Source organism: Lemur catta, chromosome 4 (genome assembly GCF_020740605.2).
Source record: "Lemur catta isolate mLemCat1 chromosome 4, mLemCat1.pri, whole genome shotgun sequence".
Lineage (NCBI taxonomy): Eukaryota > Metazoa > Chordata > Mammalia > Primates > Lemuridae > Lemur > Lemur catta.
This window is the reverse complement of record NC_059131.1, coordinates 94,368,065-94,392,544: the sequence shown is the minus strand read 5'-3', so window position 1 is coordinate 94,392,544 and position 24,480 is coordinate 94,368,065. Positions and strand designations below refer to the sequence as shown.

Sequence of the window (24,480 nt, the reverse complement as noted above, 5' to 3'; positions counted from 1 at the left end):
GTTACTGGGGAGGAAGTTAGCTTATCAGTTTATTCTGAAGTGTATTAATGAAGAGAGGCTTGATTTTTTTTTTTTTTACAAACAGATAACAGAAAGTTCTTAGTGTAAGAATTAAGAACTATTTCACTGATGGTGTTGTGGTACAAAGCCTTTCCCTTGTACCATCTCCTCAAAGACCCTCTTACATTTGACTTAACACAATGCTGTAAACTAAAATCTAGTTCTTTGTGGCTCTAGGAAATAGCCAAGTGCATTCATATCGTATCTTTCCCACAAAGGCCTTGAAGCGTGGCCAATGTTACTATTGCAAGATCCTGTGTGTAAGCCCTATATCATTTTAGTACAGAGAAAGAAGTTTAGTCCCTACTCAACTTCATCATACTTCCTACCTCCTAGTGGCCTAGAGATCTTGAGAGTATCCTTGCCCAGTTGCCCGTTTGCTTGGAGATTAGACTGTGTAGGACATGATAAACCCAGGGTTGCTGGAAGCCAAGCTTAATGGAATGTTCCTTCAGCAAAAACTTTCACATGAAGATGTAAAACACTGGGCTCCCTTCAAGGGACAATGATATTAACAACAATATTAATAGCCAGGCACTGTGAAATGTAAGAGGGGTTGAGTAGGGAAAATGTCTGGAAGCATTCCAGTCTTGCGGAGATATGAGAATTTCTTGCCTTTGGGTAGTGCTTTCTTCTCCCCACCCCCAACCCTCAAATGTTTTACCCATGTTGTCAACTCTGAATTTGAAGACTTCCATGCTGTTTCTGGAAGAACACTTATGTGCATGTGTTCTTGCACACATGCTCTGCTCTCATGTGGAATTTGGTGTAGCTGACCTAGTCTTCAGAGGTGGACTTTTATAATTCATGAATGCATTTAGATTTTATTCTGAAAGCATACTAATATAATTTTTTAGAGATACTAAGCAGAGAAAATTCATTTTAATGATACCACTTTTCTTCTTAGGTTCATCGAAGGGAACAAAATAGAAACCATTTCACGAAATGCCTTTCGTGGCCTCCGTGACCTGACTCACCTGTAAGTCCTGTAAAAAGTGTTGTAAGCCCTGTAATGTGTGGGGTAAGAGTCATTTGCTGGTTCCTCTCTCTTTCTTGACTGTTATTTCTATACTGTAACATTCCCTGAAGGAAACTAACTTCTAGGTTGCCCAAAAGGTTTCTATGTTGTCGATCAGACACTGGCTCGTTGTGATTTCTCAGACACTTGGCTTTAGTATCTTCTCCATCATCCTGAGTCGCAGTCACGGGGCCACGTGGCTACACGTGAAGCAAGACGCACTGTGAGTTGTGAGGGGCCTGTGTTGCTTGATAGAGGGGATGGGAAGGACACTAACAGGCGTCTTATACCTACTTGGTGCCAGGCACAGGCCGGGTGCTTAGTGAGCCACCTTCCCTTTATCTTTCGGATAATCTGGGAATTTCCATTTCACAGATTTGGGAACCAAGGCTTACGTGACTTGGTTGAATGTAGGATCAGCATTAGGACAAAGTGGAATTGAGACGTTTTTGTGGTTCCTCTCATTTGAATGCAAATCACTTTTTCTTTTATGTTGGATTAATCTGCAGCTTCAGCTAAGCTCTCTGCTTCTTTAATGGCTTTCTAGAGAAAAAAAATTAAACAAATTAATTTGAATTGGCATATCAGAATGAAGCAAGTATACACATTTAGAAAATTTATAAAACTGGAAAAAATTGGGACTGTGTTTACGAAAACATAAGAATAGTCATTGTCTTGGTGGGAGTAATTTCTTAGCCAGGAACCAGGTCCTGATTTGCATGATGAATATTTTGTATTTGAGTTAGATGACATGCATGTCTCATCTCCATAGTCAGCCTGTCTGCAATAAAGAGAAAATGAGGACAATTGGAGGGCTTTGACTGGGGTTGCAGGGCAGGGGTGTTAGTCCCTTTAGCGTGTGTACCCTGAATGATACGGTATGGATATGGTCATCTAACAAGATAATCATTCACACCAAGCCCTGGTACTGGCAAAGATGTCTGTCATTAGGCCTGGTGAGCACTTGACTCTGAATTGCTCTCAAGCAGAAGCTCTGCCTACGTTAAAGTGTGCAGGGTGAGGGGATGAGGGAGCGGACATGAGAAGTCCAAACATCTGGATCAGCACAGTCGGTACTGGATAGTGTCAGACTCTGGTTGGCATATTGCTCTAGGTTTTCTTTTCTTGCTATAAAAGCCTTGATTTTTTTTCGGATTCAACCTAGGTGCCAAATCCCCACATTCCTGTAACAGCTAAGGTCATAGGCTTAGAATTGCATAGACTTGGGTTCAAATCTCAAGACCATTAATTTATTCATATTACTTAGATTTTTTTGAGCTCAGTTTCTTCCTTCTTAACACGTGAAATAATGAATGCACAGGTATGGACACACAAACACAGTTATGTATGCATATGTATATAAGTTCATGCACTCTCGGGCACTTTCTACACATGCACAAAGATATGCAAATATACATGCAAAATACCTGCATGTTCATACCCTCCTAACTGATGGAAGAACCGTAATGGGGATGATTATACTGACTTTATAGGGTTGCTGTACATAATGGGTTAATCCTTCCTTGCAAAGCATCCAGCCCATTACTCATAGTAAATGCTCAAGGTATGGTTGGCAGTGTCACCATCATCATCATCATCATCATCATCACCATCATCATCACAACATCATTCCCTCCCTCCTCTCATTATGAAATCTCAGTTTTCTCCATGGACTGCTGAGTAAACTTGCTAGTTTGGGAGGCCAGACAGGGTCTGCTAAGAAGACAGCTGTGGGTGTCTGGAGAACAACAGCTGTGGCTGGCTAAGTCTAGTTTCCAGAAGTCAGGAATTAGGGACTTTGTTTTTGAGCAAAAGCTCTGGGCAGATTATGAACCTACAGCAAAACGCATGTGACTGGCTGAGTTAGCCCAGATGGCAGCTTTCATTTGCCCAGTTGGCTACAGTTCTTCCATTAGTAGGAGGGTGTGAACATGCAGCTATTGTGCATATTTATTTGCATATCCTTGTGCAGGTGTGCAAAGTATCCATGGGGGCATGGAATTACATACATGTGTGTACATAACTGTGTGTGTGCATGCTTGTACATTTGTTATTTCATGTGCTATCATGTGTGCATGTTTGCAAAGAGTACCTCTTTTTCTGTGCATCACAGAGAGAGCACAAACACAGAGGAAGCCAGAGAGTCCTGCACCTGGGTCTAGAGCATGAGGGATGCATGAGAGGAGAGCCTGGCTTTTCCCAGCAAGTGTGACCAACATGCAGTCAAGTCCCCAGGGTCCAGCCTTATTCTCCCAGTTGGGCTGCTCTTTCTTCTGCCCTCGATCTCCTGGAATCTGCCTTTTCTGTCAAAACTCAGATTAAGTTCTATCTCCCCAGTGAAGTCATTCCTGAGCTTCCTCTTCACCCCTTCTGTTGGCTCCACACAGCCAGCACCTTAGCGTCTACACTGGCCTTACTGGTTGATACTATTTCATGGGTGTTAGTTTTATCTCCCCAGCAGTATTAAAGGCTCCAGGAGGACAGAGCCCTTGCTGATCTTCCATTAGCTCTGCTCTTCCCCCAGTGTCTAGTGCAGGGCTGAGTCAGCAGGACATACTTTCTGAGTCATGGTTGACCAATGGGTTCCTTACTGAGCTGGATTTTTCATATGGATTCTACTTCTAGACAAGTCAGGTGACTTTTAAAGTTGACTACTCAGTTGGGGGCATTGGCTCAGGCCTATAATCCCAGCACTGTGGGAGGCTGAGTCAGGAGGGTCACTTGAGGCCAAGAATTCAAGACCAGCCTGGGCAACATTGTGACACCCTGTCTCTACAAAAAATTAAAAAATTAGCCAGGTGTAGTGCCACGTGCCTGTTGTTCCAACTACTTGGGGGAGGCTGAGGCGGAAGGATCCCTTGAGCCCAGGAGTTCGAGGATGCAGTGAACTGTGATAGTGCCATTGTACTCCAGCCTGGGCAACCTGTCTCAAAAAGAAAATAATAATAATAAAAATAAAAATAAAAAAATAACGTTGACTCCTCTAGGCTAGAGATGTATTTAGTCATTAAAGCATTTGATACATTGTTTCAAGAATGAACCCATCCTTCTCCTTACATTTTTTACAACCTCTAAGCAAAGAGAAGAGATCAACTCTCTAAAGTTCACTCGTGTGCTTCAGGAAGTCTCTATCTAGAATGTGCTTGTTTAAGTATCGATTTTTATCTTTTATGAACTTTTCCAACACCTACAGACTCACATTCTTATGTGAAGAAACCTAGATCAGGTTTCAAAGCATTGCCAGTCTGTAACTAAAATCTAGAACATTTGTTTCCAGCAGTCCTGCAAAGCCCAAGGGACAGGGAGCTGTTAAATAGTTTCAGAAATGAAGTAAATGTCATGAAGTTGTAGACAAAATGAAGTGGAAAGGGAAACGTTAAGCACTTAGTGTGAGTGGGGTGGATAACCCATCTAAATAATTCTGCTTTCTGAAATCTAAATCGAACACTTGGAACGATTGCTAAACACTCTGTGCTTTTCTTGGCGCCAGTCGTTCCATGTATTCTTATTACTTCAATACAACAACTTTTAATTTTCTAGCTAAATAATTTACATCTAATTAGCAAAAACATTTTTGTACTTTACTTTCCAGAAAAAGATCACCAACTAGAAAAAAATGAAAACAAACGCCCCTTTCTTTAAATTTTAAAAAGCTACTTTCAGAGCATCTTCAGTCCAATTACACATTCAGCCTCTTTTCCAATACCTTTAAAAATGTACAGATAAATCATTTAGAAACGAAAGATAAAATAGTACATGAAATTGAATTTTAATCCATTTGTGGTTATATAGACAGTAAGGAGCATAATTCAGAAACTATGAGTCTCCTCGTGTTCAGTTGTATCTTGAAGCAAGAATGTTTGGGCTCAAAGCTTTCTACAACACCCAGCTAACTGACTCTAAGAAGGAACACTCATTTCTCTAATTCATCTTTCTGGGATGGGTCATTATGATGCTACAAAAGACTAATTTCGTATATATTTTAAAGAAGTTGGTGCTGAATTGCTTACATGTTTATCATTTATATGTTTTGTGATTTGCATTCATATGTGTAAAAGAAAACAAAAGTAGGCATCAGTTTCGTAGCTGACTCACATTAGAGTGCAGCGTCTGGGGAAGTCATAAACTTAGTGTACAGTGTTTCAACACCCAGCAACTGTCTACACCAATAGCCCTGCACCATGGACATTCATCTTCAGCAGTATGATGACAGGACACTGCAAAATCCTGAATCATCAGAGAAGGAGTTGATGCTGTTCCTTCTAGTCTCTTTCCTGGAGGTGGGGAGTAGACTAGGATATCTTAGAAAGATCTTCAACCTAAGACCAACAATGCAAAATGGTTTTTGGTCAACCTTTGTTAATGAGAAAATGAAATTGATCACAATCAGTCCCAAACATTCTGATTCATTGAGATTTTATTATATTAACCATAAGGGTTAGAGATGAGTGTTTTTATGTAAAAGAGTATTTACTGATCCTTTCTTAGAGTCACAAATAACAGAATTCACTCAGATGCACCTTTGGGGAAGTCCTCGGGACAAGACTGTGCATCTTCTTTTATTACTCTCACTTGTTCATAATTTTGTTAATTCATCCATTCAACGAAGATATATTGAGTACCCACTGTGTGCCAGGCACTGTTCTAAGAATTGGGGATACAGCAGTGCACAGACAATAATCTCTGTCCTCATGTGGCTTACGTATAGGAAGGATACGTACCCAATAAGCAAATAGATAATTAAAATAGGAGTGTGCCAAATGACGGTCATGCTGTGATGATCAACAGAGCAGGGAAAAGAGATGTGCAGAGGTCAGAAAAGGTGGTGATGATTGAGGAGGCAATGGAGCGCCAAGTGGATATGTGGGAGAAGAACATTCCAGGCAGATGGACAGGTCCGGAGCCTTGCGCTGAGAGCGTGCCTCACCTATCTGAGGCATAGCAAGGGGGCCAGCGTGGCTGGATCTGAGTAGTCAGAGATGTGGTCCCACAGGTAAGCAGGAGTGGAAGTAACTAGACAATGGAGGGTCTTGCATGCCATCAAAGGGACTTCGGCTTTTATTCCAAGAAACATGGAAGGCCAGCTGAGGTTTAACAAATGTACATAAAGAGCTTAAAAAATGCTTATTTTAAAAACAAAAGCAAGAATTATAATCCAGCATCTTTAATGTTATCTTTGTATAACCAAACTCATTTTTAAATCTCAGTATTGATGACCAAAGCTCTGTTTTAAGTCATTAGCTTTATTTAAAGGAACTTGAGAGTGACAAGGCATGAGATAATAACCACATTAAAATGTGACTTTCTGGTTCTAGTTCTTTGGCCAATAACCACATAAAAGCACTACCAAGGGATGTCTTCAGTGATTTAGACTCTCTGATTGAACTGTAAGTAATGAAATTAAGTTTATATGTGCTTGTCATTGTTCCCCAGTTAATCATATCTTTTAATCCCCTGACCCCTTCACTGCGTTTCTTTTATGCTGTAGCTAAAAATCTATAACAAAGTAGTGCATCCTGGGAAATAGCATGTAGTTTGTATTGTGTTGGGTTTTGCCATTTTATATACTTAGTATATAAACATGGCAAATGACTTTTGCTGAATGGGAGGTTCCCTTTCCTGAGACAGTGTATCCACCTGCTTTAGCTTCCAGTGTTTGTCACTTCTTACTGGGCACAGTTTAACAAGATCTTAAAGTTTAAATTGTGTGTGTGAAAACTATCTTCCTACAATGTCCTATTTTTGTTTATATGAACCTGAGTTGTGGGGTATTCTGTCATCCCTCCCCGGTTTCCAGCATGGCATGGTGACAGCTTCAAGAAGGTTTGGAGAGATGGTGATAGGTCATCTCTGAGAGCTCTCTGTATGTTACACAGTTAAATCATGGACACTGAGGAACTAATTAAATACAGTCAATGATAAGTATAAGAAATAAGATGCATTAAATACAAACTTTTTAAAAATTCCATTTTGGGGGTTTTAAATATATCAGGATATTAACAATTCTGTGGTTTCATATTACTACCAAAACATGTCTCATGTGTCTATTTCTCTGTGTATGTGTTTTGTTTTGATTTTTAGAGATTTAAGGGGTAATAAATTTGAATGTGACTGCAAAGCCAAGTGGCTGTACCTGTGGTTGAAGATGACAAATTCCACTGTTTCCGATGTGCTATGTATTGGTCCACCAGAATATCAGGAAAAGAAGCTAAATGATGTGACCAGCTTTGACTACGAATGCACAACTACAGGTATTCAGAAGCTATAGCATCAAAGACGGATATTTAGAATGATTCCTTTGTTTTTCTTTTAGACTGTCCACAAGGAGTGGGAAAAAGTGAATATGGAAGTTTTCTATCAAAATAATTTTAGAGGAAGTTTAAGCATTCTAAAAGAAATGAACTGAGGTGATAAGGAAAATATCTCAATAGTCTGGAAGCAATTTTATTACCTGCACTGGCTTTAATTTTGATTCCTTACAAAATTCAAATTTCTCTAAGGTTTTTTTTTTTTTTCCTTTTTTTAAGGTCAAAATATAAACCTGTGAGTTTGGCATGAGAATGTTTTCAAATCAGTCTGAGCTGCATGGAAAGCCAGTGCACAGAGGCCTAAGTTACTCTGTTGTCACTGTTCTCTTGCTTCAGTGAGGTGGCATTTATTGAAAATTTAATGAATAAATGCCATACTTTTAAATCTACAGATTAGTTTCATAGTTCTATGTAAAAAGAGGTAACTAGGTAAATTGTAACCAATGGCAAAGTAGAAAATCTAAGTCAACAACTAATTGTCAAAAGCAAAAACTCACACTGAGGGGAAAATGTTAAGAAAGTTTGATTTAATTTTCCAGGCTCTGCCTCAAGGTTCAGTTTATACATTTTTTCAGGTTATCAGATAAAATTAAAATCCTGACCACCTCCACTCTCACGTCCTATAGAGAGCAGGAGAGTATCTCCATATGAAAAGCTTAGGTGGAGTTTTCGCAGTTTCTAAAGCCAGATTTTAAAGGAGAGAGGATCAATCCACAGTATGAAACCTGCTTACCACATTTTTAAAAATAAATATTTCGCTTGAGAGTTGATATCTACAAAGCCTCAAGTCATGTCAGGAGAAGCAGCAGGAATGAGAACTCTGAAAATAGTTACAGAAACTCAAAAGACACCAAAACTCTAAGAATCAAATATCACATTCAGGCCAATCTCTGCTACGACCCTTCCTTTCCCAGACTCACAAAGTAAAAATGATGTGTAGATATGTTTGTTTGCAAATAAGGGGCCCTACACGTTCTGACGGAAAACCTGGACTCTCATGGGAATGCCCTTGTCTTTCATCACTGGGTAGGAGCTTATTCAGCTGTGTAATTGGCAGGTGCCCTGGAGTCAGCTGAGGCCGCTAAAAGGTTCTTTATTGTATTTTAGGGCCAGTGTAATAAATCAGAGGTCATAGTCAATGACATGTGCGCCAAAAGGTGGCATTCAAGACCATTTGGTATTAAATGCTAAACCAAAGGACTCCTTTCTGCCCTTTTCCCAGTTTTTCTGGAAAGTTCCTTAAAGCCCAAGGTGACGTTAGCAGCTTTTCCATTGTTCTATTCACACCTGGCCATGGTGTGTGAAAACTTTGCCAACCTTTGAGGAAAGTGACATGGGCTATGAAGTGTCTTAGAAAGAGGGAATAGTTTATATGAGAAAACATGTTTTCTTTCATTCTTTCTTTCTTTTCTTTCTTTCTTCCTTTCTTCCTTTCTTCCCTCCCTCCCTCCTTCCTCCCTTCCTTCCTTTTTCTTCCCTCCTTCCTTCCTTCCTTCCTTCCTTCCTTCCTTCCTTCCTTCCTTCCTTCCTTCCTTCCTTCCTTCCTTCCTTCCTTCCTTCCTCTTCTTTCTTTCTTTCTTTCTTTCTTTCTTTTCTTTCTTTCTTTCTTTCTTTCTTTCTTTCTTTCTTTTCTTTCTTTCTTTCTTTCTTTCCTTCCTTCCTTCCTTCCTTCCTTCCTTCCTTCCTTCCTTCCTTCCTTCCTTCCTTCCTTCCTTCCTTCCTTTCTTTCGACAGAGTCTTGCTCTGTCACACTGGGTAGAGTGCAGTGGGTGTCACCATAGCTCACTGTAACCCCAGACTCCTGGGCTCAAGTGTTCCTCCTGCTTCAGCCTCCCAAGTTGCGGTACTTCAGATACATGCCAGGATGCCCGGCTAATTTTTTCTATTTTTAGTAGAGACAGGGTCTCTCTTGCTCAGGCTGGTCTTGAACTCCTGAGCTCAAGCAATCCTTCTGCCTCAGCCTCCCAGAGTGCTAGGATTACAGGCATGAGCCACTGCCCCTGGCCCGGGAAAACATGTTTTCTGAACTCAGGGGGCCATGTGGACGGTTATAAAAATGATTCAGTTGCTTGAGCCCAAGTGTTTGAGGCTGCAGTGAGCTATGATTATGCCATTGTATGCCAGCCTGGGTGACAGAGGGAGACCTCCATCTCTTATAAAAGGAAAAAAAAAAAAAAGATCTGGGCTCTGAGAATTGTTATGTTATTGTACTAGAATGGAGGTGGCTTGGAACCAAGGTAGCCAGGTCCAAATCTAAGGGACAACACGAGCCTCCTAACACATTTTAGGGTTGTCTCTGTCTCGTGTGTATTTGTCTTCACTGCCAAGCTTTCTACTAAGCTTTAGAAAGTCAGCACAAAGCTTTCTGGTAAGAGGGAGATGATAATTCTTTCTTTACTATGATTTTATCCCTTTCAGACTCATGAACAAATTAGCTCAAATTAGCTCTTGCTCATAGTTTCTTCCATCAGAAAAAAAAATAGCGCAACAAACTGGTGACCTGCTCCCAAACACAATCCCTGCGTGTTAAGAACTGGGTCAGTAAGTTGTAAGTGTTTGGATTCCTGTCTTCTGCTTGGATCACGCTTTGGCCTCTGGTGGTTTATGAAAGGCTGGGAAGGAAATGAGTGAGGGTGGATGGAAAATGAAAAGCCAAGTTGGAGAGTTCATGGAGCGGTTACCATATCTTAGTACTAAGGGTTTGGAAAGAAGCACATTTTCCGAGTACATTGTTTTCCTTTTAGCTCAGATATTCAGGAAAGGAGTAAGTTTCTTCAGGTAGATGTCTCACCCTGTTTTTCCGAGAGAAAGGAAGGTACTGTTACATTCCGTTCCTCAGCCAAGGGGTGTAATTAATACCACAAAGCCACCTTGGGCTGGCTGTTCCAGCGCTTTAGATTAATCACAGTCCTTCCAGAACCCTCCCTTTAGAGTCTATTTTTAGTCACCTCAGAAATCCCTGTTACCTACCAATGATTCCCTGTGTTAGGTGGATAATTCACTAAATTCCTTAGAGGGAGTGAATTTTGCATCCTAATTGTCCTGTTAGCTTCCCTGCTTCAGGACTGATGAAAATGCAAAGAGAAATAATGCATTAATGTGCAGTTTCTCTCCCAGTAGGATTGGCATCATGTATAATTTATTTTCTGCAAGTGCTATAAATAGCCTTGTAAAAATCTGTTGATTCCAGTGGGAGAAAGGCCTAAATTGTAGGAATCCCACTGACATCATGAACTTAATCCAGTGTGAATGGAAGTGGCAGCTCTTTTTGCAGAGTGCCATTAATATTTTAACACTAGTAAATTGATGTCATATCAATATGTGTACTTTCGAGATATTTCCATGATGAATGTGCTTTCGCTATTTGTGAGAGGTGAATTAAGTTGGGGGCGGGAGAGGATATTTAAATTCCTGCAGTCCTCTCCCCCGATACCCACAAACACACGTGCATTGATCATTTTCTTTTCACTCCTTTCTTCTTTTTCTTCTCTTCCTTTTCTTCCTCCCTCTCCTCCTTTATTTGGAGGGTGGGAGGCTGGTGGGGTGGGGTCTCCTATTAAGAATTAGATTTGTAATTCAAATGGTTTCATAATCTGTGTTATCCCTGATAGTATATAGAAATTATTACAAAACCACTCTTTGGGGAAGCTAAATGAATATAGGACCACTAAAGGCTAGATTTGTAAAATGCTCTCTACTCCAGCAGCCCTTTTTCATCTTGGGATTCTTCAATAAAAATGGAAACTTTTTGGTCTGCACTTTAAACGAATGGCCTGCCTTTTTAAGCGAATGCTCATGTTTCTGAGGAGACGAGTGAGTTACGGGCGTCACGGGAGTATTTAGAACCTTTGGCAGACTTGGATGAGTCAAATGCAACCGGAGATGTAGGAGAGGAGGTGATGGCCATCTCAGTTGTAACTAAAAGATGGCAGCCGTCGTCGTGTGCTGCCTTTTCTGGGGGTAGAAAAGGACGCAGAGAATGCTGTGTTCTGCAGTGCTGCCATTTCTCCCTTCCCTGCCCATCGATATGTGCACACGCAAAGCGGCAAAGCCTCGTGCCGTCAACACGCACTTTCTGGCTTCTACGCTGGCTCTGCCAGCGCCTGCAGCAATGAACAGAGGTCCACTCTTTTCTGTTTTTCATCTTCGACCGAGTAACATTGTTATTTTGGGAGGCAGGGCCAAGGGATGGGTCTAGGAGCCACTGTGACTCTCCCCTGAGTCTTCCAGCAGGCGGCTTGCCACTGTCATTGCTGCAGGTGTAACTACTGAGTGATCACCGTAGATCAGGCGCTGCACTGAGTACTTACACGCACTCTCGAATTTAGTCTCTGCAGCAACCTTATGAAAAACACGTCACCCTCGTTTTACTGATGAAGAACCTGATGCTCAATTTTCTTGCCCAGGGTCACGTAGCTAAAAGTGGCGTGATGGGACTCCGAAGCCCCATCTGTCTTAGCTCCCGGCCCCAGCCCCGCGCCATGGCGCTCTGCTTTCTCCTTGGGAGCTACCCTGTCCCCTGGAGCCACCTGTCTGCACGCTTCCCTCAGTCACCTCCTACCTGTCGGGCTGCAGAGGCCAGCCTACCCATACTCATTAAGCCAACAAGCATTTATTAAGCACCTACGGTGCACCCAGAATTCGGGGAGGGGTACCTCCAAAAGTTAAGATGTATTGAGCACTCACTTTGCACTAGGCTAAATGAGTATGAGTCACAACACACTATGTGGAAACCAAGGCAGAGAGAGTTAAGCAGTTTTCCCAAGGTCATTTAGCAAGAAGGTGGCACCTCAGCTCCGGCATCTTATCTTAGATGCTGTTAAAATAGACACTCCCTCAAAAGACAAGCCCAGCGCTGGGTAGGACAGAGGAGGTGGACTGTCCTTTCTTAGACCTCGATTCCAACCCTTGAGATGGGCATTTTCACCAGCATTACCTGATCTGTCCCTGCCGTCAAGCTTGGGAGGTGTCGTTGCCCCCATAGTGCACATAGGTAAACTGAGCCCTTGAGGGGAGAGGTGACCAGCCCAGGGTCTCAAGTGCAAGAAATGGCCTCAGGTGGTGTGTCTTCAGGCACAGTGTCATTCCTGGGCCTCACGCTACCCTCTCCCCGGCTCCACCCTGCTCTTCCAGCCCCATGACTGTGACCTGCTCTTCCCATCTGTGCTCCACTTCCTGAGCAGTTGTCACAGGCTCAAGCTGTGGGAGGCTCAGAGAAGCAGAGGAACCAGGCCCCATCTCAGGGAGCCTTTGGCCCAGGAGATACCATGCTGGCTTTGTGGCCATGGCTAGACGCTCTCCCTGTCTGGGCTCTGTAAAATGGCTCAGGTCTCCAAGATCCCTCCCAAATCTCCAAATCAGACTCTGATGTTATTGTTTGGGGCCACAGTGGATAATAAGGTTTAAAGAATGCCTAGTTAGAAGCTCACCGAGTTAGGAGAGAGTCTTGTGGGTTGGGCTGGTCAGGGAAGGCTTTCAGAGGAGACCTGAGGAGGGACAGATAAGGATTAGGTGGAGGAGAGGAGGGCAAAGCCAGGATTTCCTCAGAAGAATGACTTCCTTAGCCAGGCGTCCACCACGACCCCATGTTTTACCCTGGGTGTATTTAGCCTACCAAGAAGCTGTGCACATGGAAGCATTTCTGGCCAAAGAAATAAACTTTATTCCTTAAACTTGATTAGTGTGTGTATATGGTTTTTAGAGACTCTTTTTTTCCCCGCTAGTTACGCCACATGCCATCTATCCTTGCTTCCAAGGACATGCTCACTCTGTTCCTCAGTAATTGTCTGTTCCCTGCCAAGATTTAGTGTGGGATTGAGTAGCAGCTCAGGGGAGCAATAGGCATGAGAAGCATTGACTTACCACTAAATGTAAGAGTAGAAAGTGGGCTAAAATGGGAGGGGCTCCATGTTGCTCAAAACGCAGTAGATCTCCGGTAACAGCTTGCAGGGATGCGGAACGCCATCCCGATCCAAGGCATGGCTATCACTTACCACTGCTCCAAGTCCAGCGACCAGTAAGCAGACATAGGTAAACTACCTCCTCCCCTCCCCGGAACTGTGGGCTTTGTAAACCTCTGAGACCATAGCAGAGGGTTTGGCTTTGTTTCCAAATGTTCAGCATGCCCTTTGGGGAGTGTAATGTTAGTTTTGAACCTGCAGCGGTGTTGTCTCCCAAAAGGGGTAGTGCTGAGCTGGGGGTTAGAATGACGGGATAAAAGCATCAGGGAAGTTTGTGAAGCACCACATCAAACAAAACTCACCAGGATTCTTTCCTACAGGGGCTGTTCCGAGAGTCACTCACATGACAGTTTCCAGAGTGTTGCTGCATGTGTCCTTTCCATCTTGTCATTTTGAAAGCCAGTCTCACCAAATTTGTTCAAAACTTGAGCTCCTTCAGCCAAACTTGTGAAGCAGTTTCTCTATGGGAAGCTGTGTTCGAAGCTATGTGTTCAGTCCAGTGGTCCTGTGCAAGCCAGAATCCTTCACAAACATGCTGCGATGTTTGTGTTGCGTCTCTCCTGTCCTCCTCCCCTCTCTCCGGTCCTTTTTAGAACTGACGTGATGATAGAAAGGATAGAAAGGCAATGGCGGTTGATCATTCACACAAGAGATTTTATGAACATATTTCTTTTTAAACACCTGTTCCTAGATTTTGTTGTTCATCAGACGTTGCCCTACCAGTCGGTTTCGGTGGATACGTTCAACTCCAAGAACGACGTGTACGTGGCCATCGCCCAGCCGGGCATGGAGAACTGCATGGTGCTGGAGTGGGACCACATCGAAATGAATTTCCGGAGCTACGACAACATCACAGGTGTGTTGTGGCTTTGATCAGAGGTACTGATGTAGCCTCAGCGTTGCTGGACGGCTGTGAGGGGGGAACACTCTCTGCCACGTGGAGGGAGAGCCGGGTTCTCTAACTGGTTAGAGCTGGGAACATGTCCGAGCCCACCCTCATTGCTTCGCTGGTGTTTTTCTTGGAATGATCATTTATTAGTGAGAGCAGACACCTCAGGGGGTGATCCTGTTTACTGTCGGTGAGCCTCTGGAAAGGGAGAGGATGATGGTTTCATGTGGTGGGAGGCATTTTCTAGGAGTGGTGAGAAGTCACCTCCTGAGCTGCTCAGCCCTGTCCTCAGGCCACAGCAGAGTTGTAACAGCTAAGTGGTGCTTTGGCTCTCGTTAAGCTGATTGTTAACACACACACACACACACACACACACACACACACACACTATAGCTTGTTCCTAGTGCCCCCTTGCCAGGTCCTAGTGATCACTGCTTTCTTTTAATAAGTACATACAAAATAGGAATAAATGGACCCTTCAATTCAGGCATTTGGAATATGATTTAGTTCATGCTGTGTCGTGGGATCCCGGTGCCTGAGTGCTACTGAAAATGGACTGTCTACTCGCTGCTTAAATAACTGGATAAAATCAAAATAATCTTCCAAAAACTTCTCCTTTATCAAAGTGCAATCTGATAATGATACTAGCTTTGTAAACAGTGCCACAAAAGTCTATCACCCCAGAAGAGGGTTTCCTTTAGAGGTTCCCGATGTGACTTTAGAGCAGCGTTTTACTGTTGCAGTGAGAGGCACATCCAGGTAGGATCTCTGGGTTGGGAGGCTCCTGGGAGTCTCCCAGGCACAGAGTGGCATGCAGCAGGTGCAGGGACGGAGGGAGGCAGGGCAGGGGTCATTCCACCCCTCGGGAGAAGAGCTGCTAATGGGCCTAATCTCACAGTGCGAGATGCACGTCCAGATGCTCCAAAGATGCTGTTTCAGGTGAGCCAGCTGCCCTCGGCCCATCTGGCCTCCTGGTGCCAAGCTCACCTGCCTGAGAGCAGCCCTCTCGGAAGCGCAGACTCAGCGCACAGCAGAGCAGGGGACCCTGCGGGGAAGCAGAGAAAAAGGGAGATGAGAGAGGGACTCCAGGTGCAAGTGTTTTTTTGCTCCCCACCTCTTCCTGACTTGGAAGGCAGGGGAGGGATGGACGGGCTGGCCGCCTGCCTCTCCTCCCCGCCCAGGCTGGGAGGTGGGAACAGAGTGACACTTCGCTCTTGTGTGAGGAGTTCTGTGGGCCTGCGAGGTGCCAGGCCCTGGGTTATCTCATTGGAAACTCACAATGGCCCCTTGGGCACTGCCTGTGGGTTGCCTGCCCAGAGGTAGAAGACAAAGGTGCTCTTCTCGAGAGAGGTAACTCATATGCTATAAAGAGCTCAGGTTCTGAAAACCAATGAACACGGATTGTACCCCCGACCCTGCCGTGGACTAGGAAGTCCCTGTACCTCGGGGGCTTGGTTTCCTCATCTGTAAAATGGGAGTAGATGTGCCTCATGTGGATGTTTTGCCGGGAACAGAGCAAGCCCTTCTTGAAGCCAGCGTCCTCCTCCCAACCTTACAAATGACGAGGTCAAGGCTCAGATGTCCCGTCACCCACTGTTTACTGGGGGCAGAGCCTGGGCTCTCTCACAGCTACCTGTTCCCTCTCCCAGGTTGACCTTGGTAGGACAGCACTGCCTTCCACCTGCCAGACTGTAGCTAGTGGCATCCCCAAATTCATTCATTCATTCATTCATTCTTTCATTCATTCATTCACAAAGATTTTTTGAGCGCTTGCTCTGAGCTGGGCACATTCTAGGTGCTGGGGCCGTGACAGTAAACAAACCAAATGAAAACCTCTGGCCTCAGGGAGCTTATATTATAACGGGAGAGGGAGAGAATAAGAAAGACAAATGATCACAATGTATAAAGACACATCAGACAATAGCGTGTTAAGGAGGGGAAATAATTCGAGGAAGGAAGGTTTGGAGCACTGGGTGTGAGAAGATTGAAATTTGGGGGAGAGTGTCCAGTAAAGGCCTCACAAGGGAGGTGCTACTTGCACAAGACCTGTGGGACAGGAGGGCCTGGTCCCCATGGAGAGCTGGAGGAGGGACACACCAGGCAGCAGGTACACAGGTGGAGAGGCGGGAGGGGTCTTTCCTGTCTGAGGAACATCTAGGGGGCTAGTTTGGCACAAGCCACACAAACTGGGGCAGCTGCAGTTGATGAGTCAGAAGCCAGGAGGGCTGATTGTGGGGGCCCTGCAGGGCCTGGGAAGGACTTGAGCTTTTACAGTGAGTGCTCTGCAAAGCCATGGAAGGTTTTTGTGCAGAGGCCAATGGGACTATACAGGAGACGGCAGGGGCCTGGCACAGAGGGCTGGGCTGTGCCTTTGTGGTTGTGGGTGTGAGTAGAAAGGTGGAAACAGAGCCGCCAGCAAAGAGGCCATTGCAAGAGTGCAGAATGCAGGCAAGCGATGATGGCCTGGACCCAGGGGGGACTGCAGAGGTGGTGGGGAGGAAGTGGCAGTGAGATCAGAGTGGATGTGGCCAGGGCCAGAGCCCGGCTGGACCTTGTTAGTCTCCAAGTCTGAATCTGCCAAGGGCTGGGCACGAAGCCCACTTGGCTCCTCTTCTCACAGCCAAGCCCAGGAAGTGAGCTCCGGCAGTGTGGTAGTTAAACGTGCAAGCTCCGACATCAGACGGGTTTTTTTTTTTTTTTTTTTTTTTTTGAGACAGAGTCTCACTCTGTGGCCTGGGCTAGAGTGCTGTGGCATCAGCTTAGCTCACAGCAACCTCAAACTCCTGGGCTCAAGCAATCCTCCTGCCTCAGCCTCCTGAGTAGCTGGGACTACAGGCATGCACCACCATGCCTGGCTAATTTTTTCTATATATTTTTAGTTGTCCAGCTAATTTCTTTCTATTTTTAGTAGAGATGGGGGCTCACTCTTGCTCAGGCTGGTCTTGAACTCCTGAGCTCAAACAATCTGCCTGCCTGGGTCTCCCAGAGTGCTAGGATTCAGGCGTGAGCCACCGTGCCCGGCCTCAGATGGGTTTTGGTCATCCTGGCTCCAGCTTTTACTAGCTGGTGACCTTGGCCAAGTTATTTCATTGCATGAGCCCCTTTCATCTATGAAATGGGGATTTTAGGAATGTCTGTTTCATCTGTGAAATGGGATCAGCGTGGTATTGGACTCAGGGGAACATGGTAGGGATTTACGGGGGGTGATGTGTGTGTAGCAGCACCGTGCCTGGCGGGCAGTAACTCCTCACCAACTGTTAGCTTTCTCACTTGGGGATAAAATAGGAGCAACTCTCCTTCTTCCCCCGCCAACCTTAACTTCTTGACTTCTGTTAAAATCTCTCCATAACCTGCATAACACAGGGAACACAGGGAGCAGCAGACTGGCCTGAGGGAGGCAGGGGAAGGGGGATTACAGAAGAAGGGTGGGCCGCTCGGTGAAGGAGGAGAGTGGGTGTGTCTTGATAGCTGGCATTGAGCCAGGGATGAAGGAGCGCCCTACGGCACATGTGGATAAGCAGGGGCACAGCCCCTGGAACCACTCGCCTTGGACAAGAACCACGTAAACATGGACCATTCTCCTCTCCTGGGGCCATGCATGCCTCATTTGTCATCTTGTTTGGGTGTGGGGTGATCCCAGAGTTGACAAGGGTGGGGCAGGATTTTCTCAATCCACGTGCACCCTCCTTTGCAGCCCTGGTAACCATGGTGCAAAAGGGGCAGCTCCACCTGTCCAGCTGTCCCCAAGGGGGAGAGAGAAACCCCTGGTCATGTTCATCCTAAGGTTCACTCCTTCCCCCTGTTCTCTCTACATCTCTTCTCAGCTCCCGATGTTTGGTTTATTTTGTTTGCATTGTGCATGTTAGGCATGTTCCAATCTGTAATCCCTCCTCCTGCATTAACACACACACACACACACACACACACACACACACACACACACACACACACACAGTGATCTCTCTGCAACGACAACTCCATAGGCTAAAAGTATTTACGTGGGGAGAAGTGTTACGGAGCATCTCCGGGAAAGGAATTCCTTCTGTTTCATGCAGTCCCCTGGCTGCAGCAGGCAGACCTCTAGGAAGACCCAGGAGGCAGGGGCCTCCACGGCCAGGCAGCTCAGGAAGGGGATGAGGAGTGTGCACTCTCAGTGCTGGCAGGGGGGAAATCCGTGCAGCTTTTGAAGAGCAATTTGGCCGGTAAAGCCCAAAAGCCCTAAAAATGTACACATTTGTTCCAACAATTCTTACATTTGAGAATACCACCAGATGGTATCAAAACATGTTATTTAACAATATTTTAAAGGAAGCATGTTATTTAACAATAAGGAAAAACTAGAAATAACTGCAATGTCCAACAGCAGGAGACTAGTTAAATAAAATATGGTACATCCGTGCATGGAATAGTGTGTAGTATAAAAAAAAAGATCAAGTGGTTAAAGATTCAGTAACATGGGAAAATGTTCACAGCATAGGAGTCAAGTGAAAAAAAGGAGGTTAGAAAAAGCATATGTATAGTATAAATCCCAATTTTTTAAAAAAAGCACATTAGAATGTGTATTAATACGTAGACTGAAGATTTAAAAATATATCAAGACATTAAGTGTTAGTTTACATTTGTAGTATAAAGTGATTTTTATTTTCTTTGGAGGTGGAGTGTAGACTGGAGCCAGACTGCTTGGATTTAAATCCCAGGATCTACCACATACTAGCTGTGTGACTTTGCATAAATTACTTAACTTCTCTGTGCCTCAGTTTTACCCTTTGTAAAATGAGAATGATGAGGATAAGAATAGTGCCTGCCTTATTTGGATGTTATGAGGATTAAAGGTGTAAATACATGTACTTAGAATAGTGCCTCGCCTCGTTGTAAGCACACACTTTATAACTTTTACCTATTATTATTTTCAAATTTTGCTTTGGTGGACATTTAACATTTTTATTCTCAGGGAAAAAAATTGCAATAATTTGTTTTAAATAAAGAAAAAGGATCATGTTTTTGCAAGAAGGCCAGAACGGTAAAAGAGAAAAGTAAATGCCACTCTGAAAACTACCCACTGTGTGGCTCCAAAGTTAAACGTCAGGACAGAAGTTGGGTAATTATCCTTGTAATTTACAGACTAAATTTTCTTTGGTCCAAATTATCTAGAAAATTAAAAGAAAGAACGAACTTGTAATTGAATGGTCTAGACTGAGGGTCAGTGGTCTTGTAGGTGGCCCCTTGCTTGCTGGTTGGTCTTCTGGAATTGGGAGGTTGGGGGAGGGCCTGGGTGCACGGTGGGAGAGGACGGCAAGAGATGACCCAGAGAGGGAAATAGTCCCCTGTCCCTGCAAAGTTCTAGTTTTGTGACACTTGAGCCAGGTCAGTCAGACGGTTGCTCCTTCTCTAGATATTTCTGGAGGGTCTGCTATGGACAGGTACTAAGGGGCAAGGTCTTTTGATTATCAAGACAATGGATTTGATTGTCCAATAATGGCAGCCACTGATCATCAGCATCTCCTACATGCAGGTGCTCTGTGCTAAAAACACTTGCTAGAATGATCTCACTTAGTCTTTTTGGTGACCTGTAAGGTCAGTGCTGGTGGCATCATCAGTCTCCTTTTATGGGTGAGGAGCTTGAGCACAGAGAGTCGAGTTAACCGGCCCAGGGTCAGAAAGCTTACAAGGTGGGGGCTGGGTGTGAACCCCAGGCCACCTGGTCTAGGTCATAAGCTTTTACTCTGTTGTCTCTGCACTTGGCTTCCTGTGGCTCTGGAATCAGAAGAGTCCAAAGGTCTTTGAGAGTCCTCAGAATTTTTTTCTCTTGCCTGTGAGACCTGACTCCTACCTTTTTACTTTTCCTTACCCCTGGGGGAGAGAAACCTATTTAATCGCCTCATTCTGACATATGGAATCAGGAAATAGGTTTTTTTTTTAAGGATATAAATTTTTTAAAATTTATTTTTTAATAGACAAATAAAAATTGTATATACTCATCGTGTATAACATGTTTTGAGATATGTATACATTGTGGAATGGCTAAATGAGTAATTAACATACTTTCTGAATAGCACGAAGACAATTCATTCGGTGTGTTAGTGAATTTCCTGAATTGTATGCCCACCTTGGAAGACTCCAGAGCCCCTGATGACCTCACAATTTCTATGGACGCACATTTTACAAAGATTTTTTAAAAATTTTTAATTGTGGAAATATAATACATAACATAAAATTTACCATTTTATCCATTTTTAAGTGTTCTGGTTAGTAGTGTTAGGGACATTCACACTGCTGGGCAACCAACCTCCAAAACTCTTTACATCTTGAAAAACTGAAACTCTGCACTTATTAAGCACCAGCTCCTCATTGCCCTCTCCCCCCGTCCCTGACAACCATCTTTTACTTTCTGCCTCTGTGTCTCTGACTACTCTAGGTACCTCATGTCGCTGGAATCATATAGTATTTGTCTTTTTGTGACTGGCATATTTCACTTAGCATGATGTCCTTAAGGTCCATCCATGTTGTAGCATGTGTCAGAGTTTCCTTCCTTTCTAGAGCTGAATAATATTCCGTTATATGTATATGGCACACTTTGTTTATCTACTCATCCACTGATGCAACTTGGGTTGCTTCCGCCTCTTGGCTGTCGTGAGTGACGGTGCTGTGCATGTGGGTGTCTTGGTCTGTTCAGGCTGCTGTGACGAATACTAAAGCCAAGGTGGCTTCTAAATGACAGAAATCTGCTTCTCAAGGTTTGATTGGAGGCTGGGAAGTCCACACCGGCAGATCTGGTGTGTGGTGAGGGCCCACTTCACAGCTGATCATCTTTTTGCTGTGTCCTCATGTGGTGGGGGGCAGAGGGAGCTTTCTGGGGTCTCTTTATAAGGGCACTAATCCCATTCCTGAGGGTTCTGCCTCCATGACCTAATCTCCTCCCAAGGGCCTCACCTCCCAATACTATCACACTGGAAATTAGGTTTCAGCATATTAATCTGGGGGGCTACAAACATTCAGTCTACAGCATTGGGTGTATAGATATCTCTCGAGTCCCTGTTTTCAGTTCTTTTGGGTATATACCAAGAAGTGGAATTGCTGGATCATATGGTAATTCCATGCTTAATTTTCCAAGGAACCACCATACTGTTTCCTGTAGTGGCTGCACCATTTTACATTCCCGCCAGCCTTTGCACAAGGGGTCCAACTCCATTATCAAGGTGCATTTTTAACTGTAGCTGCACTAATCCCCATTTTTGTTTTGGAGCACAGGTCAGTCCATCGTGGGCTGCAAGGCCATCCTCATTGACAGCCAGGTCTTTGTGGTGGTGGCCCAGCTCTTCGGCGGCTCTCACATTTACAAATACGACGAGAACTGGACCAAGTTTGTCAAATTCCAAGACATAGAAGTCTCTCGCATTTCCAAGCCCAATGACATCGAGCTGTTCCAGATCGACGACGAGACGTTCTTTGTCATTGCAGACAGCTCTAAAGCAGGTCTGTCCACAGTTTATAAATGGAACAGCAAGGGATTCTACTCCTACCAGTCCCTGCACGAGTGGTTCAGGGACACGGATGCAGAGTTCGTTGACATAGATGGAAAATCGCATCTAATCCTGTCCAGCCGCTCCCAGGTTCCCATCATCCTCCAGTGGAATAAAAGCTCTAAGAAGTTTGTCCCCCACGGCGACATCCCCAACATGGAGGACGTATTGGCTGTGAAGAGCTTCCGGATGCAGAACGCCCTCTACCTCTCGCTAACCCGCTTCATCGGGGACTCCAGAGTCATGAAGTGGAACAGTAAGCAGTTTGTGGAGATCCAGGCTCTTCCATCCCGGGGGGCCATGACCCTGCAGCCCTTTTCTTTCAAAGATAATCACTACCTGGCCCTGGGGAGTGACTACACGTTCTCTCAGATATACCAGTGGGATAAGGAGAAGCAGCTCTTCAAGAAGTTTAAGGAGATCTATGTGCAGGCGCCTCGTTCGTTCACAGCCGTCTCCACCGACAGGAGAGATTTCTTTTTTGCATCCAGTTTCAAAGGGAAGACAAAGATTTTTGAACATATCATTGTGGACTTAAGTTTGTGAAGGTTTGGTGGGTGAATTTAAGAGACATGTAGCATTAGCCCTCACAAGAGAGGACCAAGAAGAAAAATAAACAAATCAATAAAAGCCAGGCTCAGCCCTCTGAGATTAAAAATGCACTGGGGAAATAGTTAGAAGTTTTCCAACTTTTAGAACTCACATTTTAATCAGGGATTGCATTTACTGGCTAACTGCATGACATGCTCCTTCTACCATTTAAAAAGACATCTTAAAGCCTGTAATTTCTGAGAAAAGAGTATAGCATTTACTCTTACCATCTAGAAAAGTAATGTGCTTTTTCTTTTCCTCTTTTTTTTTCTTTTTAATGAGGAAGGAGAAAATTGGATAAGACGGGACGGCTCTTATAATGAAATAAAAAACCAACCAAACAAACTATGGGCCCTTCTCATTCCATTTTAGCAGTCTTTTTGGTAAGAACGCTTAAAGCCAAAGTCAGCTGAAAAGATTTGCTGATGATTAGTTTAAAAATCTTATACCACTCAGCAGTGCTATTTTGAGCCATCCTAGTTTCCTGAAAGTAATGCCCAGCCCCCCGAATCCTCCTTAATAGCAGAACCTTGGCTATTTTCTTGGCCCGCATGGATGCTTGTCATGGTTATGTTAACGATTTAATGTTTGACATTGCTTCCTCTGCCACAAAGAAAACATCCTGGTGACACATGTCTAGGCCCAGCACGGGACGAGGGCTCAGCAGTGAGACAAAGGAATTTTCCCTCTTTCTTCTGGTTCAAAGCTGACCCTCATGGTGGCTGGAGCAATAAGGCTTGTTTGATGCTCTTCAGGACTCATCTGCTTCTCCGAACCCGTCCTTTGAGTTTGTGGGTAACCAGCAGACAGGCCAAAGACTGAACGGTGCTTTTTGTTCCATCCTGTAGACGGATGAAATAGGTATTTCCATCTGATGAGCATTTGGTAGAATTTTTGAAGTGAGATTTTATGGAGTCAAAGGGACTTTCTGTAGGTCTCCATGTGCTTTGAAAGCTGGAGGTGGCTCTTTGATGTATGCGTGTCTTTGCCCTCTGGACAACTTAATATTTCAAGTCATTGAATACCAACTTCCCTACCTGCCCATCTGCCTACCTCCCTAATCACATAACAGTGGTGTTTTATTGCGTTGCTGCTATTTCTGCTGCTAGCGTAGCCCTACTGAAGGTGCTGCAGACACCAGATCGCAACCCGGATACTCGTGATAGTGACACTCCTTCTCCTCCCAGTACTTTAGCAAAGGAACCCTCCTCCCCCCTGGGCCCCCACACCCACAGGGGGCCACATGTTGGCAGCAGGGTCATCCTGTACAGGCTGGGGACCTCAGGCTGATCAGTAGGGACCAGCTATGGAGCCAGACAAGCTGAACCCTACAAACCAGGTGCGGACCAGGTGGCCTCTTTCAAAATGCGCCTCTTTGCCCCAGACAACAGGGGAGCTCATGGAGTCCAGTTGCGTGGAAGGTTCCTAGTGGATGTTCTGTCCGGGTAGCTGGTTCTCTTCAGAGAATAAGAAGTGAATGCTTTTAGGGGTGGCTCTGAAAGAACAACCCTACAACTTCACTTCTAGCCATGAAAGTGGCACAATCACATTGTACTGTATTATTATTTTTTAGTGATTATTTGCCATGTCATGAGTAGGTAGATGTTTTGCCACAAATATGAATGTGTTTGTTATTTCCTGATTTACACAATGCAGACGGAGGCAGTAAATAGCACTCAGAGAAGGGTGCATTGCTGTTTTGGGTATATTCTGGGACTGCAGGCTGAGGCTTCCAGCCTAGGAAACCAGGGATTTTAATGAACTAACTCACCCACACATACTAGTGTTGTTGCTTGAAACTTCTTCTAAATACCTAGCAAACAGGAGAAACGTGGTTTGTTTTCATTTTTAAAGCATAAATCATTCTTCTGCAGCCTTTTGCCTTCTTGGTTTATTTGAATGGACTACAAGTGCCCAGATCCCCACACTGGAGGCTGAAACGAGAAAACTCTGCCGTTCTTCTGGCTGTAAAGACGGGCAAGCTATCCTTTCACTAGCATGGAACCCTCAGACAAGCCTGGGCAGAAAAACAGATACTTGGCAAATAGTGTAGGAGACATTTAGACAATCCCAGCACCTTGCCAGGTTGAAGTGATGTTCCCGATTCCAGCTGCCTGTAGGGAAAGCAACTGGG

At 44.4% G+C, this 24,480-nt stretch overlaps 1 protein-coding gene across 1 annotated transcript in view; it reads left to right on the top strand.

The window, feature by feature from the left end:
- Positions 1 to 24,045, top strand: part of LGI2 (leucine rich repeat LGI family member 2) — a 28,975-nt gene extending 4,930 nt beyond the window's left edge. Inside the window, exons 4-8 of the mRNA XM_045550463.1 lie at positions 968 to 1,039; positions 6,394 to 6,465; positions 7,160 to 7,329; positions 14,038 to 14,202; positions 21,484 to 24,045. Coding sequence (XP_045406419.1) covers positions 968 to 1,039; positions 6,394 to 6,465; positions 7,160 to 7,329; positions 14,038 to 14,202; positions 21,484 to 22,301 — 1,297 coding nt within the window. The 3' untranslated portion in view covers positions 22,302 to 24,045. The remainder of the gene's footprint in view (positions 1 to 967; positions 1,040 to 6,393; positions 6,466 to 7,159; positions 7,330 to 14,037; positions 14,203 to 21,483) is intronic.
- The last annotated feature ends 435 nt before the right edge of the window (positions 24,046 to 24,480 follow it).